Raw genomic sequence first — 14,106 nt, 5'->3', positions numbered from 1 at the left:
ATTCATTTTGGTTATTTATTTCTTACACGTCATCATAATCAAAGGCTTTTAGTGTCAACTCTTTTATGGCTTTGCAAAAATCTCTTTGTCCAATTTAACAGTTTCGACTCGGCCAAAAAAGCCTGAATAACTTTAACAGCGTATGATTCTGGCTCAGACTCTGTGATGAAGTGGAGTATTTTGGATTGCTTTGTGATCCCAGTTTTTAACACATTAGGCCCAAGTTGATCTTCGTGCACATCAGTGAAAAGCGGATGATGCAAAGTGGAATCGTTCAATCTCAGAGGCCGAGTATAATGAGCACGGGAAGTCGGTGCTTCCCCCAACCCTTTACCTCGAGTCGTCAACAGCATCTAATGAGACATTTAATCATTTTGAAATGATTATTTCCAGCAGGAGGCGCACCCAGCTCCAGCAATTTTTTCTACTTTTTTTAACGATCAGATGATCTCAACATTTACAGGCCAACTGTTGCATCAGTTGCACTCAGAGGTCACATTTTTTTCAGCGAGGTTGGAAGAAACGTTTGTGCTAATGATGTGAAGTTCACCCTTTTCACTCAGAGGTTCGTGGCGTTCAGTGGAGCAAGCATGCACTGCATTGCTCATTTTTAATGCACACCATTGCTCACTTAATTATCAGACTCTCTACTAGTTATTAAAAACAACTGAGTCGCTAACTGACAAAATGTGTGTGCAGTGTACATGGGACCGGACTCAAATAATACATCTTTTGCTTCTACATTAAATCTCCCCCCTGCCTGTGTCTGACTGTCTGCAGTGGACCTGGCAAGAGAGCAAGTATGAGATTTTTTAAGTGGGAAACATATGAAAACCTGTGCAACTTCCACTTTTTAGATGTGGTGAAAATGGCATTCAAGGACGCAGGTGATAGATATATATTTTTTTCCAGCTGTAACCACAACTGGTTCCTTCTCATTGTGGAAAATAAAATGTGGTGGAATCGAAGACGTGTTCTGGTATATGCTGTTACGCTTGAACTGAATTCCTTTACTTTGATATTGCTTTTAATCTACGAGCAAGTATTTCTAAAGATGGATAAATGTGGAGTGTTGGTACCTGGAGGCAGCCTCTCGTGTTGAGAAACTGAAGCAATATGGAACTGCAGCCAGAAGCTGCAGTTCCTTGTATTTCCACTTTATGTCACGCTCCAAAAGTCAATCGACCCCCACTATGTTAAAATTCCCAAATGTACAGCAGAAATAAGCATGTCTACAACCTTATGCCAAAAGCAGTTTGGGTTTCTATGGCTGTTTTATCTCTTTATAATAACTGTATAGGGGTTGAAGTTTTTTCTTATAAATGACTGATTAGAATTTATTAAGACCCAAAGTTAGGGCCTTTTTAGCTGCTGGGTGTTTGTTAGGCTTCACCTATTAGGCAGCTATATGGTAAGATTCACTTACAAGCCATCCAAGTTGTTGATTTTATGCATTTTTGATATATTGCTTTGCAATAGTTTTTAGTTTTAGTGTAAAGTGGTCATGAGCAATAGTTTTCTAGACTTTCTGAAAGAAAACACTTGCAGTGGAAAACTACCAGTCATGGATTTGCCTCGCCACAGTGCGGACCTCAACATTATTGAAGCAGTGTGCTATCATGTTGACAGAGAACAGGACAAAAAACACCCAAAAAAGGCTTTGAATATCCTACTTAAGGACTACTTAAAGAAATTACAAGAAAGTTTAGGCTGTGTTGAAGAATAAAGGTGGTCACTCCAAATATTGACTTTAAAGCTCATCAGAATTGTACAAACTCTGTTTCCATGTATGTACCCACATGCTTCAATAAATCTCTGCACCTTTTTCCCATTTTCGTAGCAAAATGTAAAGAAATGAGGTGTGGCTCAAGATTTTTGCACAATACTGTGCAGATTTTATTTGTGATGATTTTTAAAGTTTCAGTTCATCATCTTTAATCGTCCCCAGTGTTCTGTATTGGTAGAAAGAGTAATGTTATATTGTAACAGGGACATTTGTACTAGAAATACACATTGCTTTTGAAATACTGAAATATATCATTTTAAAGCTCTAAGAAAAGCAAATTTGACAGTTCCTTCACTCGATCTGTGTTGGACTCGCAATCAAAACAGAGGTCGGTGAGAAAAACGTCTCTTGTGGTTTAAGGTGAACTTACTCTTTAAATTTCAACTTTATGCGCAAGAAAAGAGATTTGATTACATAACATGAGCTCAGACATCTAAATTTTTCCACCTGTCATTTCTGCATGCATCATACAAGCTCTGGGAATTTTAGATGAATTTATCACTCCTGAGCTCTGGTCTCAGGCTCTCGGACAAATACTTTCCATCACTTACGGTCTTATAATCGACAGCACTCAGGAACCGCTTGACACCTGAATCATTCATACCTCTCCATAAATAATAAAACTCTGGCGGCCAGTTAGCAGCACCTGCAACTTGAAACAGTAGTTCGTGAAACACAATCTTTGCCTTGTAAACTAATGTGTTTCACCTGCCTGGGCCACGGCATCTGGGTTAACCGCCTGCTCGCCATGAGCAGCAGACAGGTAGAGGGAACAAAACCTCTCTTCCTGCCTCTCTCAGCCTCCCTCTCCTGACCTCGCTTCCTCTTCCTCCGATGAATTTTTCACCAGAGCGCTTTGATATGTTGCTGTCCCGTGGGAGCCTGGGTAATGCAAACTGGAAGCATAAGGCGTAATTATTTCTCAAAACTGCACTTCTACCCTAATTAGTTCACTCCTCAGAAGTGGGCCTTGCATTATTTACACATCAAGGGGACACACAGGGTTGGAGATAAATATTCATTGTTTGTTGACTTTGCCCCGGTCCCTCGGCTCGGGCGCAAGTTGAGTCGAGAGCCGCTGTCATTGTGGTTGTTTATGAGACTTCTGTATTGCCGGTGCCCGGGACATAATCTGTCTTGTTCTTCTGTAATTATCTCCACTCATGCAGACAGACAGACACCAACTCAGAGTGGGTTTAATAAGTGGACAGCATCCTGGCATCCAGGCAGTGTTAAGCGACTGGATTCATTAGGGCCCGAGCACTGAGAGTGCGAAGGCCCTATTGTATCTGCTCCGTTTCTTATTATTATTATTATTAGGGCCCGAGCACCGAGAGTGCGAAGGCCCTATTGTATCTGCTCCGTTTCTTATTATTATTATTATTATTATTCACCCCAAACAAGGGCCTTTTTGAGGGCCTAAACATGCTCAAAAACTCATGAAATTTTGCACACATGCCAGGTCTGGTGAAAAATTTTGTATTTTAATGGTTTTACATATGAGCACTGGGAAATGGCTCTACAGCGCCACCTATGCCTTGTAAAATGCAGCCCTACGACCACATCGTTTGAGCTACATGTATGAAATTTGGCACACATGTGTATCATGCCAAGACGAACAAAAAAGTCTGTGGGCCCATTGACGCAAACCCAACAGGAAGTCCGCCATTTGGAAGAGAAGGTGACATTTTGGCTCTAATTTTGCCATTTCCATGCCTCGAACTTTAACGAACTCCTCCTTGGGATTTGGTCCTATAAGCTTCAAATTTGGACAGTGTCAACTACACCCTTGTGCCATGTTAAATTGCGGAGCTTTTGAGTTTTCACAATAGTATGAGGCCGTGGCGCCATGGCGAATTTTGGTGACTCGCCATGAAAATCTTATTGCCTCTCATTCTGTCATACATGTTCCGATCTGGACCAAAGAGCACACATATGATAAGGCTCCACCCCTGAACATATTTCAACTGCCATATTTGACATCAAGGACAGCGCCACCTAGTGGGAACAGGAAATGTCATGTTTTACACTTTGGGGTACAGTATAGTGAAGGGTGACATCTGCAGCCTCAAATTTCTCCAGGAAAGCCTTAAGGAGTTGGTCTTGGGTTACAGTGAAAACTGTGAGTTTTCGCGAAAGGGTGTGACCCCAGCAGCATGGCGAACTTTGATGTCACGCCATGAAGAAACAAATTAGTATAACTCAATGAAATCCAGTCTGATCAGTACCAGACTTTACAGGCATGATGTCAGACCCGCCCTGAACAGATTGATGTGCCCATTGTCGGAAATACGGACAGCGCCACCTAGTGGCAACAGGAAATGTCATGGCTTTAATTTTGTTGTACTGATTTTCACAGGTTCATCTTGGCCACCTCAAAAGCGGTGAATATCACCATCAGTCCCTCGTGATGCTTCAGTGCAAAAATTGTGAGTTTAAACTGAACGGCGCACCCTGGTGGCAACGCTGTTCAACATGAAAGATGAAGTGGCTTTTGAGGGTCTTGGCAAGTTTATAGAGGCTTGAAATTTGGCACACACCTCCAAATGGATGAACGCTTTGTTGGCATGTGATCATTTTCATTGAATAGCGCGAAATTGCTCCACAGCGCCCCCTACAAAATTTCAAAACCACAGCCCCTGCTCTGTGTTCTATGTATGATTCTGAAACCTGGTAAGCTTATAGGAGATATCAAGATGTACAAAAAAGTCTCTTGGTGCAATATCCCAAATCCAACAGGAAGTCAGCCATTTTAATATTAATGTGTAATTTTGGCAACATTTTCCCCTCTTTCCAGGCACCGTTCTTTGACGAACTCCTCCAAGGGATTTCATCATATTGAACCAATCTCCAGTGTGTGGAATCTAAAGACCTTTGTGATGTTAAATTGCGAAGCTTTTTACGTCCAGGGAAACGGGGTGGTTATGGCGGCACTTAGAGTTTGAATCACTCGCCAAAAAGCAGTAATCTGCTGTCACTCAAAAACACAATGTCCAATCTCTCCCAAACGTCTCAGGTGTGATGAGACTCGAGCTCGGAAATGTTTGTTATGCCATTTGTGCATAATGGTTAGAGCGCCACCTAGTGGAACGACTAACTAATCATGAATGAATGAGTTGAAATGTTAGCTGGTGGTTAAATGCATGAATTCCATCAATGTGACATCAGATCGGACGTGCTGGTTTTAGGTGTTGGGCGTGGCTCGACGCGCCAGGGGTGCGAGGGCCCTCATAACGCTGCTTGCAGCTTTAATTATTATTATTATTATTATTCACCCCAAACAAGGGCCTTTTTGAGGGCCTAAACATGCTCAAAAACTCATGAAATTTTGCACACATGCCAGGTCTGGTGAAAAATTTTGTATTTTAATGGTTTTACATATGAGCACTGGGAAATGGCTCTACAGCGCCACCTATGCCTTGTTAAATGCAGCCCTACGACCACATCGTTTGAGCTACATGTATGAAATTTGGCACACATGTGTATCATGCCAAGACGAACAAAAAAGTCAGTGGGCCCATTGACGCAAACCCAACAGGAAGTCCGCCATTTGGAAGTGAAGCTGACATTTTGGCTCTAATTTTGCCATTTCCATGCCTCGAACTTTAACGAACTCCTCCTTGGGATTTGGTCGTATAAGCTTCATATTTGGTCAGTGCCAACTACACCCTTGTGCCATGTTAAATTGCGGAGCTTTTGAGTTTTCACAATACTATGAGGCCGTGGCGCCATGGCGAATTTCGATGACTCGCCATGAAAATCTTATTGCCTCTCATTTTGTCATACAATTTCTGACCTTGACCAAAGTGAACACATATGATAAGGCTCCAGCCCTGAACATATTTCAACTGCCATATTTGACATCAAGGACAGCGCCACCTAGTGGGAACAGGAAATGTCATGTTTTACACTTTGGGGTACAGTATAGTGATGGGTGACATCTGCAGCCTCAAATTTCTCCAGAAAACCCTTAAGGAGTTGGTCTTGGGTTACAATGAAAACTGTGAGTTTTCGCAAAAGGGTGTGACCCCAGCAGCATGGCGAACTTTGATGTCACGCCATGAAGAAACAAATTAGTATAACTCAATGAAATCCAGTCTGATCAGTACCAGACTTTACAGTCATGATGTCAGACCCGCCCTGAACAGATTGATGTGCCCATTGTCGGAAATACGGACAGCGCCACCTAGTGGCAACAGGAAATGTCATGGCTTTAATTTTGTTGTACTGATTTTCACAGGTTCATCGTGGCCACCTCAAAAGCGGTGAATATCACCATCAGTCCCTCGTGATGCTTCAGTGCAAAGATTGTGACTTTAAACTGAACGGCGCACCCTGGTGGCAACGCTGTTCACCATGAAAGATGAAGTGGCTTTTGAGGGTCTTGGCAAGTTTATAGAGGCTTGAAATTTGGCACACACCTCCAAATGGATGAAGGCTTTGTTGTCATGTGATCATTTTCATTGAATATCCCAAAATGGCTCCACAGCGCCCCCTACAAAATTTCAAAACCACAGCCCCAGCTCTGTGTTTTATGTATGAATCTGAAACCTGGTAGGCTTATAGGAGATATCAAGATGTACAAAAAAGTCTCTTGGAGCAATATCCCAAATCCAACAGGAAGTCAGCCATTTTAAAATTAATGTGTAATTTTGATGACATTTTCCCCCCTTTTCAGGCCTCATACTTTGACGAACTCCTCCAAGGGATTTCATCATATTGAAGCATTCTTCAGTGTGTAGAATCTAAAGACCTTTGTGATGTTAAATTGCGAAGCTTTTTCCGTTCAGGGAAACGGGGTGGTCATGGCGGCACGTAGAGTTTCAATCACTCGCAAAAAGCAGTAATCGGCTGTCACTAAAAAACACAATGTCCAATCTCTCCCAAAGGTCGCAGGTGTGATGAGACTCGAGCTTGGAAATGTTTGTTATGCTATTTGTCAATAATGGTTAGAGCGCCACCTAGTGGCATGACTATAATCCTGGTTGAATAAGATGAAATGTTAGCTGGTGATTAAAAGCATGAAATCCATCAATGTGACATCACATCGGAGGTGCTGGTTTGAGGTGTTGGCAGTGGCTCGACGTGCCGGGGGTGCGAGGGCCCTCATAACGCTGCTTGCAGCTTTAATTCTAATTGTGACCTTGCTCAGACTTGCCCTCGCGGTGTCACATTAGTGAACAGCAGAAGAGTATTTTATTCAGTCAGGCTGTGACACTATTTCAGCCATATCCCCCATCAGGCTTTTTGTTCTGGGTCAACTTTAATTAAACTTTTCCAAAAAGGCGTCAGTGGCAGCTGTTATGAAGCGCTTCCTGTTTCTGTTGGTTGCAAAGCAGATTTGTGGGACATGTGAAGGCCGCTTTTCCTGTAAATAGCCCAGTATGAATAGACCGCTGTGTTTAAGCCCCCCACCTCTGTGGTCATACGGCCTTGAGGCCTGTTGTCTGCTCTATAAATGCCCACTGGGAAACTCTTGTTACCTCAAAAAAAAAAAAAATGCGGCACCCACTGTAGACTTTTAACAACTGTTCTTTTCCCATTTCTTTATATCATCTCAGTAATGCCTCGCTGCGTGCGCGTGTGTGTTACAGTGATGCCTGGCACAAGAATTACCATAATCACTGTCAACATTAATGGAGATCCTATCACTGGAGAATTTAAACACGGCTTTTCCATATTTATAGAAGCAATAAACAGAGAATGCGCAGCAAAATGTCTGTTATGATTCAAAAGCGAGCCATGTTTACTGGCTTTGAAATGCATATTTGGGTTAGTAGATGAGGTGGAAGGGATAGCAGTTTAAGTTGTGGGATGCGAGTGGAAATGTAATATCACCACGCTAGACGCAGAACATCTGAAGCCATAAATGTGTCACTCTCACTGTCTCCAGGGTTTCCACTTTCCCCCTCAGACGGACAAACGGGGTCATGTGACTGCTCATACTGTGCTCCTATACCATAGATGGCCTGCATTTGTATAGCGCTTTTCTAGTCCATAGAAAAGCGCTATACAAATGCAGCGCTTTACACTACATTCAGTCATTCACCCATTCACACACAGGTGATAGCAAGCTACATTGTAGCCACAGCTGCCCTGGGGCGCACTGACAGAGGCGAGGCTGCCGGACACAGGCGCCACCGGGCCCTCTGACCACCACCAGTAGGCAAACACGGGGTTAGTATCTTGCCCAAGGATATTTGGCATGCAGCCAGGATGCAGCCTGGGATCAAACCACCGACCTTCTGATTAGGGGCTGACCTGCTCTGCCACCTGAGCTACAGCCACCCATGGTTGAAAGCAAAGCAGTAAACTTATTTAGATGCACAAACCACTGAAAATCCATAATGTGCATGTCTGTTGCTTCTACCTTGTTGGATTTCATTCAGTTTTTTTTGTAAGAAGACCTGGCTCACGGTTAGCATTCTAAATTATCGATGGAGTACCGATTGCTTCTTTATCATCTGCGTTAAGCTTTATCAGTGCGCGTGCTGGCTAAGTTGAGCATAAAAGATCATCAATTCAAGAGTTCCTTTACTATGAACAAACAACTTGTCCAATCAAAAGCACAACAACAAACATTCTTGAAAGGGACGTCCACACATGGAGTATTAGCTGCAAGCCGGGATGGTGGCGGAGGGTTCTCCACGTGTGGTCACAGAACGTTTGTGCTCCACATGGTCTTGAGTGAATGAGCAAAAGCCAACGGACGCTTTGATTCACTTGAAATCGTATAATTTCTATAAACAACTGATCTAATCATAGGTTTCACTCTTCCCACTGTCGCATCTGTATTAGATTTAATTTATTAGAACAAGTATTTCAGTGTGGGGGGGCAAAGTTTTTCCACATGGGGGGTCCGTGGTCTACTGTAATGTGTGTTTATTTTGGTTTGTAAGACTTGAAAGTGAAAATCCCTGCGCTGCAGTTAGTTTGCTCTACTGTTACATTTGCTGCGCGTCTCTGCGGAAAAGAGCCTCAAGTCAATTTGTAAATGATACAGTTTCCATGAGCTCCAGTGACAGTGGGGTATATGAGGTCTACCATAGACCCACAATGCACTTCTCTAGATATGTTGGTTTACAGAAGCTTATCGTGGGTTGGTGTCGCACCTAAAGCAGCACCAACTTTCAGAAATTCACTTTTTCTTTGAACTATATTTATCATCACATTTTTATAGAGCATTCACTCTCGAGCAGTTATATAGTTCTGTCAGTTTAAGATGTGACTTGTTCTGTTAGTAGATCGAAAAATACACGAACTTTGGATGGGAGAAAAATTCAGGCTTTCTTGTTTGCAAGCTTTCACGGCAAGACTCGCAGCTGATAATTTCACACTTTTTCCTCTCTATACCCCGTGGAGCCAGAAAATGATAAATTTCCCTGCTAGTGCAGCTTCTTCATCTTCTGAAACCCGAGACGACTCAGACGGGGTTTTTTTCTTTACAGCGATCTCAACAGCTGTTGCAGACAGACTGTAACAGGTTGGCAGTACTTTAATGGAAAGTGTGCTGTTTATTCTTCCTCCACAGGTGGAGATCACGCTGCAGGATGTCAACGACAACCCGCCCATTTTCCCTAATGACATTCTTGACGTGACCATCGAGGAAAACGTTGGAGATGGCTTCAAGATAATGCAGCTAACAGCCACGGATGCGGACGAGGTAATGGCTCGGTGTCTTTGTGCTTTTCTTTGCCCGTTTTCCACTTCACCGCTTTCGGAATAGATATCCTGGAAGCGATTTGAATTAAAAACATGCTCTAAATTTTTGTTCCTACAGTGTCAAAACCACTAAAAATTCAAATGTTTTTTTAACATCGTTGTCAGTTGACCATTTTCATACCAAAATTGCAAATATTCAAGGCAAAAAGAAATGGAAACAGTCTAGACTGCATGTCCCTGATTGATTATGATTGTGAGTTCATTATTATTCTGATAAGGGTAGTATTTATTTTTACAGCAGTTCTTAATTTTACAGTCGCTGTCATTGGCAATAAAAGTCATAACCTGGTATATGGAAAATCTCAGCAGTATATTACCTCAGGATTAAAAAAACATTATTGTCAATTTTCTGGGTTTTTGCTGTGATTTAAAGATGTTGCCTTTAGCTGTGGGAAATTGTATTTTTTACTATCATCTATAGATATTGCTAATTATTTGATTAAATTTCATTAAAAATAGGGAATTGCCTGTTGTAGAGTACAGCGTTAGTTGAGTTCAAGGTCAGATGTGCACGTGCTCGCGACTCCACACAGTGACACAAAGCAGCCAAGACAGTTTGGGAAAGCACCATCCTTGCCTGCCTCAACTCTTACGCACTACCACAAAAGCATAAATCACCGCTTTGTAGCAATTAATGTGCTTTCCCCTAAGACACACGCACATTTAGAGTCTGCTCATTTTCACCCTTAAATGTTGATGTTATCTGAGATGTCTTGAGTCCGCTGGTGTCGCAGAAACATCGATTGATTCTTCGTCCTGTCATCCTGATAGTCCCTCCGCGGTCCCCGTAGTTCACATTACATCAGCAGTATCACTCTGAATTAGTCAAAGGCTCCATCTTTGGCTGCTTTCGGCAGGATACGGACATTAAATCCTGCCGCGAGCAAAAAGCAGGCCCTGCCGGCATCTCAAAGGTCTGCGGTCCCTCGCCAAAGCCAAAGGACACAGTTGAAGTGAGTGGAAAGACTCGGGCCATAGAGGGGCGAGAGATTAGAACGCAGGAATATGGACTCAGATTTAATGTTAACTTATGAGGCCACACGTTTTTATTGCACAGCTGTTACCTCGCTCCCATCTCTTTGCTCTGAATGTGAGAAAAGTCATACAAAGTCCCACTTTATGCCATTTCTCTTTTGTCAGAATACTATATTGACTGTAAATCTCGGACCTGGAGGCAAGTCAGTCTTTTCAGTAGGGGGATTTAAGGACGTTATTTGATTATTTTCTTTTTTCAGTTCCAAACTATTCACAGTTTTGATCTTGAAAGGCTTAGCATATGGTATTGAAATCAAATTGTGCAGTTGTTCACTTTTTCCACATATCTGAAGTTAAGAGAAGCTTGACCTGTGGTGCTTAGGCTGAAATCAAAGGCTTTTCGGTAATTTGTAGAAAATTAAGAGTTCATTCTTACAAGCACCCATATGCATATGAGCCGTGCTTGAATTACCCACCTAAAGAACTTGAATTCAAGAGAAGTCACATTTCGCTTCCAAGCAGGGATTCAAATGAAAAAAAGAAGCACTTAAAGAGAATGTAGAGGAGCCTTTTTAGGAATTACAGATTCTAGTGATGTTTACTCCAAACTTCAGCGCTGCCATGAATAGGCTGCTAAATAGAAGCCTGTGCTTCATTCCAGCTCTCACTCAGAGCCAGATATGAGGCCAGCCAAGCTTTTGCCCACATCCTTACGCAGGAAACTTAAGTTGCGCTGACACTAAGCGTACGGAACGCATTGGAGCTCTTGTTGAGAAAGCCACATGTGTGAGCCAGCGCAGAGTAGCCAAGAGTGCAAGCTGTTGGCCAGCTGACGGGCTGAATTCAGACATCATAATGATCCCATCCAATTTAACAGCGCTACATGTGGGATTCATGTGTGAGGGTATTAAAATGCTGTTTCTACCCATCCGCTTTTCACTGTGCCCATTTCCACCCCAAAAAAGGAGGAGGGGATTGCAGTGGGGTTGAAAGGAAATCAATATAAAACGCTGCTCTTTTGTGTAATGCAAGTTAGGCCTCTCTGAGAATGTTTCTCACCTCATTTAAAAGAAATATGCAGCCATTTGTGCTTTTGGAGAGACTGTGAGCATTTTATTAGAATTCTGACCTTATGTGGAAAATATGTCACAGGTAAAAAAAAAAAAGAAAAAAACTTTATTAATGAAGAAAAATGCAACAATGGGGGTTTTAGGAGAGATCCCTGCAAGGAAGCACAGGCTCCAAGTGAACAGTAATGCATTCCAGAGGCCTAAAAACCCACAACAAGGAGATTTCTGGCTATTTTGCACACTTGTAGAATGGATTTACACACCAGCAGCACAGACTGTTGGGTCATCCTTACCTCTCTGTATCTGTAGCTGTTAGTGACAACACATTGCTTGTTTTCCAAGAGTCTATGTTATGATTGGCTTGCTGTCTTGGTGCTGTTGCATACAGGAAGCTTGCTATCCCCACCGGCGCTGTCTGCTTCGCACCTCTCGCTTCTCATAGGAACTGCGTGCTCCCAAAAGCCACTCATCTACTAAATGAGTTTCCTTCTGCCCCTGCCTGGTGCGCTTCGCTCCCTGGAATGCTGCTGTTTAATTGGCCAGCCTTCGTTTTTTTTTTTTTTTCCTTTTCCTCCGAACAACCCTCCGTGTCTTTGGAGAGCCGTAAAGTAGTCAGACTCTTGAGTGGAGGTCAAGAGGGCGAACAGTGTCGATGTGAGTGTGTTTGAGTGCGTGTAAAGATTTTACGAAAAGAGAAAGACATGGGATTGTTCAGCAGAATCAAACAGTTTTAAAAGAGAATAAACCTATTTTTAAATGCATGTGTTTATAGTTTTTGTTGGTATGTGTGTGTGTTGGACTGAAGCCTAGATGGACCCCCATCTCGGCCTCTCCCACCTTCCTTGCTCTGCCTTTGAACCCTATCAGAAAATTAATTGGCAAACCATGGTGTTGGGTTCCGGACTGCGGCCCAGGTGGCTAATGAGGTTGCCAGATCTGGAGCCACTGATTGATGACAGCAGGGTCCTTCGATGAGCAGAACCTCACTCCGTCCTCCTCATCGCCCCCATTTTTTATTGGGCCTGGATCTCAGACCAAGTCTGGTAATGCAATGAGAGACGAGGTCAATAAGACGTCAATAAGAGTTTTTATCTATCATAAAAAACAGGCCATGGGAAAGAGATAAGAGCAAGTAAGAGAAGTTAGCCCTGTGATTATATTTACTCTGTGTGTTAAATGTCTGCTTTTAGGCACAAGGCCTAAAAGCAGACAGTTAAAAAATAAAAAGTTAGACAAGGGAAGAGAATATTTTATAGTTTCTTGTGTTTTTCTTCTGTCAGACATGGCCAAACAGTAAAATCTCCTCTACATTCACTTAAAGTTTTTAACCTTTCAGAGTTCACTGATTTAATGACAGGATCACTTTAAAGAATCCTACAGTAAAACATTACATTTGCATTTGACTATGTACTATATGTATAAATAGTTTGTTCAATCCCACATGCATTTTAACAGTGAGCCATTTAAACTGTGATTACCTTTCAAATGTCTTTCAACATCAAAAAGTAAATAACAAGTTCCAGAATTCTTAAATCAATTGAGGGATACAATCAATAAGATGTGGCTCTGTGGTGTAGAGGGGAACACACATATCAAATCCGGTTTGATTCCAGGAGGAGAGATGGACTCATGTATTCCTAGTGCCAGTCCCAAGCCCTGGATAAATGGGAGGGTTGCCTCAGGGAGTGCATCCAGCATAAAATCTGTGCCAAATTAAGCATGCAGATCCATTCCCTGTGGTTTCCCCTTGAGAAATAAGGGAGCAGCTATTTTCTTACACATGCAATTATATGCATTATAATACTGTAATTGAAACCAGTTAATGAAATAAACAGTTATAAATAAATATTGTTCATATTAACAAATGCAAGTTCACTATCTGTTCAATAGATTTGGAAACGTTAAAAACCAAAACAGTGATCTGATCGACTTGAAATTCTTTAGTTTTACAAAAATATTTGTCTGAAGACTGCTTTACTGCCAAAGAGAGGTTGAATCTGTAAAACATGGAGGAGCTTTATACCACAACGGCCAACTAACACATCATTCTCCAGCTGATTTTACCATGAAGCACCGCTGCGTACATACAGTTTATTTCAACACAGCTTATTCACTTAGGCAGTAAATGTGTCAATACGCATATAAAAACCAGCTTAATGCAGCACTTCTACCCTATAAGCCTTTCCATTGTTCCAAGGGGATCAAAAAGCATCACACAAACATCAGGCATAGCTGAAAGAGTCTCTTTTAGCTTAGCTCTTAACCAACTGTAACCGGAGCCCTCGCTTCATCTCGCTGGGCAGCAGTAGCTTTTTGATGTTGCTTTTGCTTTTTTGGCAGAAGACACAGAGTGAGACAGTTGTCTGATCTCCTATTGTCCCCAGCACAAATGTAAACGTCAAGCTCTGTCGTCAGCCTCATTCACATGTCATAGTGCATTCAGTCCCCGTCTCTGATTCCAAAGCCTCTCGCTATAGTGATCGCATGTGTTATGGCGCTTGTACTTGTCCGATGTAATAGATGATCTATTAGTTGCATTTATAGACGAACACT

General features: G+C 42.3%; 1 protein-coding gene across 1 annotated transcript in view; it reads left to right on the top strand.

Annotated features, from left to right (window-relative positions):
- fat4 (FAT atypical cadherin 4) overlaps positions 1-14,106 on the top strand; it is a 103,863-nt gene that overhangs the window by 45,391 nt on the left and 44,366 nt on the right. Inside the window, exon 2 of the mRNA XM_086258932.1 lies at positions 9,318-9,449. Coding sequence (XP_086115058.1) covers positions 9,318-9,449 — 132 coding nt within the window. The remainder of the gene's footprint in view (positions 1-9,317; positions 9,450-14,106) is intronic.

Source organism: Aulonocara sp. 'chitande type north' Nkhata Bay, linkage group LG2 (genome assembly GCF_057382095.1).
Source record: "Aulonocara sp. 'chitande type north' Nkhata Bay isolate Kocher_YH1m ecotype deep benthic linkage group LG2, A_spYH_male_GT1.1, whole genome shotgun sequence".
NCBI classification, from domain to species: Eukaryota; Metazoa; Chordata; class Actinopteri; order Cichliformes; family Cichlidae; genus Aulonocara; species Aulonocara sp. 'chitande type north' Nkhata Bay.
Note: the sequence above shows the minus strand (reverse complement) of the source record. Positions and strands in the feature narration are given on the sequence as shown.